This window comes from Morone saxatilis, unplaced genomic scaffold, assembly GCF_004916995.1.
Source record: "Morone saxatilis isolate NCDOM2014 unplaced genomic scaffold, NCSU_SB_2.0 Contig3, whole genome shotgun sequence".
Classification (NCBI taxonomy): domain Eukaryota; kingdom Metazoa; phylum Chordata; class Actinopteri; family Moronidae; genus Morone; species Morone saxatilis.
In genome coordinates, this window is record NW_023339873.1 from 6,398,231 (window position 1) to 6,406,279 (window position 8,049).

At 42.6% G+C, this 8,049-nt stretch overlaps 1 protein-coding gene across 1 annotated transcript; it reads left to right on the top strand.

Annotated features, from left to right (window-relative positions):
- The first annotated feature begins 235 nt into the window (after positions 1–235).
- On the top strand, positions 236–8,035 carry pax9 (paired box 9). The gene is made up of 4 exons (XM_035673391.1): positions 236–413; positions 1,088–1,702; positions 3,789–3,928; positions 7,763–8,035. Exons 1-4 carry the CDS (start codon positions 410–412, stop codon positions 8,015–8,017), a joined length of 1,014 nt encoding a protein of 337 aa, XP_035529284.1. The 5' UTR covers positions 236–409; the 3' UTR covers positions 8,018–8,035.
- The last annotated feature ends 14 nt before the right edge of the window (positions 8,036–8,049 follow it).

The window sequence follows — 8,049 nt, forward strand, 5'->3', positions numbered from 1 at the left end:
TCCCCAGCTTTGCTTTCTGATGGAAGAAAGCAGGACGAGGAGGAGGACAGGAGGGGGACTGGGGAGAGGGGGGACGGGGACGGGGGGGATCTCTGTGGACTTGTCATGTCAAACTTTTGGACCAATAGCGACGCAGCTCTGAGCAACCTTGAAAGCCTATTGGAGAGCGGAGCCAATCAGCGGGGGAGAAGCGATGGAAGTCCAGCCTCCTGATTTCAACAGATTGAAATGTAAGCCTGTCTCCAGCGCCGTCAGGAAACAGATCGCGAATTTTGTCCCTCTTGTTCCTTATCGCACAAGAAGATTTTCTTGGACGCGGTTTTGGACAGTGGACACGCTGGACGCGGAGCAGGATCCACGCAGTAGGCACAAACCGGACACCGTATTCTTCATTTGCGGCTTTAACACGATGGGTGAGTTCACTGTTGGATCGGGGTTTTTTTTGTTGGTTTTTTTTCTTGTCAGAGATGCAGCAGAACGGTCAAACGTCAAGGTGGGGATACATATAGCGAGATATTGTCTGTCTGGGATGTTTTAGCGGGTTGGTTTGAGGTCCTTAATCGAGCGGGAGGAAGCCAGCAGACTGAATTATTACATGTGTCAGTTACGCAGGAGTTTTGGCGTTTACCGCTGGACATCCGTGTGAAGTTTAGTCTGCCTGCACGACAGCTATCAGTCAGCTATTGGTTGGTTCTTTTCACTCAAACATTATTCATAACTCACAGTGATAAAGTGGGATTTTAGAGTGAACACTTTCTTGGTGTAAACACTTCGAGTTTAAAAAGATGCGCCTCTGCGTAATGATGTTTTTTAAAATCAACTCTTAGGACACTGAAAGAGTTTTAGTGATACAATGATCTCAAAACTTGGAATAAGCTGATTAAAAACACAGTTTAACATATCAGATCTTTGCCATATTTGATTGTATACAATCATGTGTGTAATGAGACAGATCAGGCCTGGCGTGGTTTAACCCGGGTTAAAGCAGGCTGTGGTGCTTTGGTTTGGTTACCTAATCGCTGTCTCATTGTTCTGCTTTTTTTGTGTGTGTGTGTGTGTGTTTGTTGTTTTGTTTTTTTCACACCAGAGCCAGCCTTCGGTGAGGTCAACCAACTCGGCGGGGTTTTCGTGAACGGCAGGCCGCTCCCCAACGCCATCCGGCTCAGGATAGTGGAGCTGGCCCAGCTCGGGATTCGACCCTGTGACATCAGCAGGCAGTTGCGCGTCTCCCACGGCTGCGTCAGCAAGATCCTGGCCCGCTACAACGAGACCGGCTCCATCCTCCCGGGGGCCATCGGAGGCAGCAAGCCGCGGGTCACCACACCCACCGTGGTCAAACACATACGGACATACAAGCAGAGAGATCCGGGGATTTTTGCCTGGGAGATCCGGGATAGGCTACTCGCCGACGGGGTTTGCGACAAATTCAATCTGCCCTCCGTCAGCTCCATCAGTCGGATCCTGCGCAACAAGATCGGGAATCTGTCCCAGCAGAGCCAGTATGAGTCGGGCAAGCAGGCGCCTCACCCACCGCCACAACCATCGTTACCCTACAACCACTTATACTCATACCCGACATCCAAAGTGCCCACTCCCCCTGGCATGCCCACCCTTCCCGGACACATGGCCATGCACAGGATATGGCCTTCCTCGCACTCTGTAACAGATATTCTGGGGATACGATCTATTACAGAGCAACAAAGTAAGCATGGCTGCATGGAGGGCGGTTGCATTTGTTTATTGCACTACATTTAACAACAACTTTTGAAGGGGTTTTGCGCGCAAGAGTGCGAATGTGTGTGAGTGTTTGAGAGAGAAAGTGGATTTATTTTTTTACTCCTCCCGAGTTGAATTGTTGTTTTTTTATATGCCTCCGAAAGTAACTGTTGGGACGTTATAAACTCACAGGCCTCTACGGAGAGGGAGAAAGCTTAAATGCCATTTGACCTGCCTGCTGATATTGATTTGAAAGGGAGGCAGGTTAGTTCAGAAACAGATGGTCCGGCTTGCAGTAATAATTAAGAGGCGGATGTGGAATATTAGAGGGACAGCGGAGGGAAAGGCGGTGAGTTGAAGTGCATCAAAATGAGGTGTGCTGAATGTTTGCCATGACTCGGAGCCAGACATTTTGTGCGGGGCAGAGCATTGAGCGAGGTTTTGATTCAGGCATTAAAAAAAAGAGCCAGCTCACATTAAGATACGGTTTCTGCTGCATGTGTTTTGTTTGTCGTATATGTGTCACATGCAGGTAGGCCCAGATAACTTTGGCTCGCACTCAACAAGACCACAACTGTTTTGGAAACACTGAAACGGGATCCGGCATAAATCAGTGTTAATGGTCGGCTCGGTGTTGTGAAAGGGATTTTCTGAGAGCTTGTTTTCCAGTGGCAGTAGGGGAAGTGCTGTCAGTCCACTGCAAGCAGTCCTGCTGTCAGGATTCATGGCTACCATGCAGAAACACGCCCCGACTCCTCTCCACTTTCCACCGCCAACACCGAAAAAAACCTAAAACTCGGGCAGGCTAAACAAGACAAACGTGAGGCAGATATCCACGAGAAATCACAAGAGGAGGAGGAATGTGTTTTGAAAGGCTGCCTTTATAAACAATTGATGCATTTCCAAATTATTAGCAGATGTTTGTGGCAGGTTTTTTTTTCTTTAATGCTAAGTTTTTTAGTACATTTTCGTGAGGTGGGAGCTCTTTTGCACCACAGTGATTTCACCAGTCAGAGTATTTTAAAAAGGGGATTTGGAATTTAGGAAAAAATGTGAGATAATGTTTAAAAGTCAAGACAAAGTGTGCAGGCTTATTATCATAAACTATCAGTGGTTTTGCTTCATCTAGTATTTATCTTGACGCGGATGCGGGCGGGCGCACACACACACACACACACACCACACACACACACACACACACACTGACTCCAGCTAAGGCCTAAAGGCTGCATGGAGTCAGTTTCTGTGAGTGAATTCAGTGACATACATGAAAAGTACGATTTCAACATGTTCAACAACACGCACATTTAACAAAAAAAAAAAAGCTCTTTATCTAGTTATAACTTTGGTGGGCTTGAGTTTCCCAGTGTAAACGTTGGGAGCTGTGTATAATATAATACCCATCACTCACAGAATGAGGGAGACGGTGAAAGTAAATCTAATTTGTCCCCGAGAGGAAGACGCTTTGGTGGGCTAAAACGTCCCTGACCCACCAGAGAGTCTCAGTTCTGCACATCTTCAGCTGGGCCTCAATCTGATCTTCAGGAGGAAGCAAAACATTTCAGTCTAAACATTTACTTTAAGACACGTGAAAAAGAAAAACAGTTTTTAGTTAAAATCCTGAACAGATAAAAGTTGAGGCTTGATCACTTTTATTGATTAACGGCTGGAGAAAATTCCTGAAAGCAGAGAAAATATCTCAAACTTATATTTTAATATATTATTGCAGGGGATTATATAAAGGCTGCCTCACTATCACATTGTGTGCATTTTGTTTAAGATACTAAAACTGATGTTTTTTTGTTTAACTGATCAAGAATAGAAGCGTTTTCTAACAACTTTACGCACAGTAAAGCCTCTTGATATATGTGCGTAAAATGTCAAATAACCGTGAGTTAGTGGGAAATGTCACAGGGTTTTTTTTTTTTTTTTTTTACTGTCTTGTGCAACCTGGCTAAACTGGGCCTGATGGACGCATGAGAGGCAGCGGCCTGTGCGGGTCTTTTTCCCATAATCTTAAAATCTCCCCTCTGACTTTCCTCTCTCTTCTCTTCTCTCTTTTGCCCCCCCAGTTAGTGACAGTCCATCCTTTTCCAGCGCCAAACTAGAAGAATGGAGCGCTATAAACAGGACTAATTTCCCACCAGCAAGCTCTCCACTAGTCAATGGCATGGATAAACCGCATTTAGAACCTGAAGCAAAATACACACAGGTAAAAAATGGACACCTCTCATTTTTTTGTAACCTAAAATGCAACATTAGTTTAAAGAGTGTATCCAAAACTTATGGCAATCATGCCATTAATCTAACTTGAAGGCTTGAGTATTTTTTCTTAATATTTAAACAATTATGTGGCTTGGAAATTTCCCTTTCACAGCATTAATGCGCTCCTTCTGTTGGCTTGCTGGTACTGGTGCATTTTATAATATCTTATTATTTTTTATTTTGGCTTTACAAGGTGCACTTCCTGTAGGGCCCTGCTGCATGGTCAGTGCTTTTATGAATCATCCGAGTGTAGATTATTTAATAATTAGTAGGTCAAAGAGTTTTGGATAGCCCAAGTTATTCTCCTGATTCTTGTTTTCCAGCTTGGTATGTTGGGTTTTTGAAATTAATTGTAGCGTGCTTAACACTCAGAAACTGGTTGGACCCATAAAAAGAGTCAGCAAACTAATATATAGTCCTGTTTTCGGTTTCCTGGTAACTTATTCTAGCATAGGCCTACAGTATTTTAATGGGTTGGTTTCAGTGCTGTAAGAGGTTTGAGCCAAGACATTGAAGTGTATAGAAGGAATATTGACCATTGCATAATTTGTCTTATTCAGGTTTATTGCGAAAAAACGCAGTAGGCTGTCTGATAGGCAAATATTGTGTCTATAACAACTGTCGTTCAGGCCCCGGGACATTAATTGCTGTGCACTGATTTCTTAAAGGCGACAAATACACGTGAAATAGGCAGATCCAAAATAAAGCACAGATCAATACATTAACCTACGCTAAATTTCACACATATCACTTTTAATAAAAAATATTTAATGTTTATCTAATTCTAAAGGGTGAAAACTCGCCTTATGCCTAATTCGTGTAAATTTAATTTACCTAGCCATTAAATAAATTTACATTTTTATTCATTTTCTCTACTTTTCTTATTCAAAACCAATTTTTTGCACGTTTATGTAAACTTTTGTAGGCCTTTATTTTTGTTAACTAAATGAGGGGATATGGTGATGCGGGATGAGTGCGCGCATGCGTGCTTGTTTGCTCTTGTTTTGACAGGGCGTGCGATTCTCGTTATAGACAAGAGAAAAAACAACAAAAGAAACACAACAATTTCATGGCGCATTATTTCTTTTGCCACTTTATCACGGGGGAGTTTTCATGCACATTACGCAGAGGACTGAGCCGATGCTGTGAGATTAGGAAGCAAAAGTGGACACACTAACTGTCTGAGCGGTTAGCCAAGCAACTGTACAAAAACAGAAGTGAGCCATTAAATGCAGAAAATAACAACTCTATAAATTACACAGTTTATTGCATGAAAAACAAAGAATGGTGAGGCAAGTAGTGTTCCACCAAAAACGACTGGAGGATTAACCGTGCCTTTGTCGCTCAGACTTTATACAGGGCTGCAGCCTGCTGAGATCTGATGTTAAGTAGATCTGAGTTTGTGTTTGTGTGTGTGAGGCAGAGACAGTAAAACAAGAGAGGTGTCATGCGAGAATATTTGTTCAAATGGTGACTGGAAAAAAAACTGCAATTCACTGTGTCCATGTCGTGTTTTTCCCCACATTTTTTCCTCACAGCTTAAAAAAAGGCCTATTCTTTTTTAGATTCCCCCTCATGGTTGACTGTCAGTGTAAAAATGGGACACTGAGAACTTCTAATTCTCACTCTTATTTTTTTTTTTGTTAAGCCGTCTGTGTATAAGGCCAGAGGCTGCGGTTAGTAACATGTGGCCTATAGGCGCTTGTTCAGAGGGCAGATGCACCCATGGGACTCTTAGGTTTTTCTCCAGGAGAAGAGGAGCATCATTAAAATAGATTTAGGGTTAGGTCAGGAGCTTGGGTGCGCGGGGCCGTTCATGTTTTCGACTGAAACTATCAGTAAAACTCACTTTTCTGAACAAAAAATGAGTTATATATAATATTTAATGTGCTCTCTGTCCGCGCTGGATTAACGTGCTTTTATTCTTTTTTTTAAGTCGGACTTTTAATGATTTATTTGAAATATAAACAAAGGGATCCGAGCGTGACCAAGTGAATCTCTTTGAGTTGTAATTATTTGGATGAATGGCGTCAATGCTTTTTATTATTCATTATTCAATTCTGGTTTTATTTGTGCCTAATAATGCTACATTTAAAAAAGGCATCAAAACACCAAGTGATTATTATTTAAATATTTCTTACTAACAAAAGAAGAAGAAAAAAATAACCTAAACTATATTTTTTAACAATTACTAAGCCAGGTTTGTATTGTAGGCTATGATCTATTTAAAATAAACATATTAAATAAAACACAACTCCGAGTTCTGAAATATGCAAATATAGTTTTATAGTGTGTGCACTGGGATAATGGGGGTGGACAAAATAATAGGTACACTTAAACAAATGATGAAATCTGATACAAGAGCACTGTCATTAATACACCCTTTGTAAACATTTTAAATATTGTTGACTTTGTGTCAGACAGGTCTGTGGACATTTCTGACTTTGTAGTTCTTGTAGTGGATTGCATTATACTGAAAGGTGTTCCCTGTTATATTGTATGTGTATGTATTTATGTGTACAGTGTACATTATGCAGGCAACGTACTTACTGTAGTCGTGTGTGTGTTGCATGTGGTGCTTTTCATTAGTGGAAGACGTGATAATCTTTGGACAAATGTTTAAAAGAGACTAATTGATTTAAATGAAAAAACATTATTTTAAACACCGGTCTAAAGCCTGCATGGCCATTATGTGGAATAAGCTTTAGTATCGTTGAGCCAAGTGAAGACACACAGACACCCACAAACACCCACAGACACCCACAAACACCGGCAAACACCCACAGACACCCACCAAGACACCCATAGACAGCCACAAGTGCGTGCGTACACAGAGAAAAACAGTTTTCTCTCTATAGCTAGCTTTTATAATCACCACAAATGTCAGTTTGGAGTATAATTTTTCATATCTATTTTAAAAGAAATAGCCGGCGACTTTGCCAGTCAAGCAAGTCAATGAAAGCAAGTCAAAGAAACAGAAAATATCCCAATTTTAGAAATAATTCTCAGTAGTTGCAGACCACCCAGGAACAGAAATTCGGCCTCCCTGTTGAAATGCTTTGGTGAATTCCTCAAGTTAAGTCCTGTCGCTGTGCCAGAAAAGCAAAGCCCATTCATGCTTCGAACCCTGTGCTCGCCTCATTCTCTATCATATTTCCCCTCTTCCTGCCCTTTCACTCTCAATCTCTCATGACATCTGTTTTGTGGCGCCCCCAACCACCCTGTCTCCCATCGTCTGACGTGGTTTATCAACGCCGGCGGAGAAACGTCCACTTTTTGGGTAGAAAACAACTCCTATAGACATAGACGGGCAATCATGCATGTATGGTTTTAATACATGTTTAATATGTTCCAGGGGCATGAGAGCGCATAATTGATCATTCATACTTTCATCGAAATTGGGAAAATGGGTTTTTTATGTGGTGGCTGTGAAGTTAGAATTTAAGTTTCTGCTGTATATAATTCAACCAACACTTTTCCTTTCACTTTCTTTCTATTTCTACAGCTCGCCTCAGCTTTTTCCTATTATAACTCAGCTGCTTGTGTGCGTCTACCTGGGCCGGGGTCGTGTCACCAAATAATGTAGCTACAAATGGGAGTATTGCTTCTCACTCCTCTCTCAGATGACTAGATTTAGACTGTTTCTGTTGTGAATCATTTCCTTTTTTCAATTCTGGAGGAGAAAAACAGGATGAAAATGATGATCTCTACACCAAACGCTGACCTTTCAGACATTTAACGCCTGCTAATAGTCTCCTTTTTCCTCCCCTTTTCTTCCCAGACGCCGAATGGATTGCCCACAGTGAACAGCTATGTCACAGCGCCCAGCATCCCTCCCTACCACCCTCCCACCCAAGTGTCACCCTACATGGGGTACAGCGCCACCACCTCGGCCTATGTGACCGGACCCACATGGCAGCCGGCCAGTGGCAGTGCTCTATCTCCCCACAGCTGTGACATCGCCACCCCTCTGGCCTTCAAGAGCATGACAGCCAACCGTGACGCCATCCACCCAGTCACTGCCTCGGCGCTGTGAAGTCAGCTCCACAGACTGATGCGGGGGTGGTG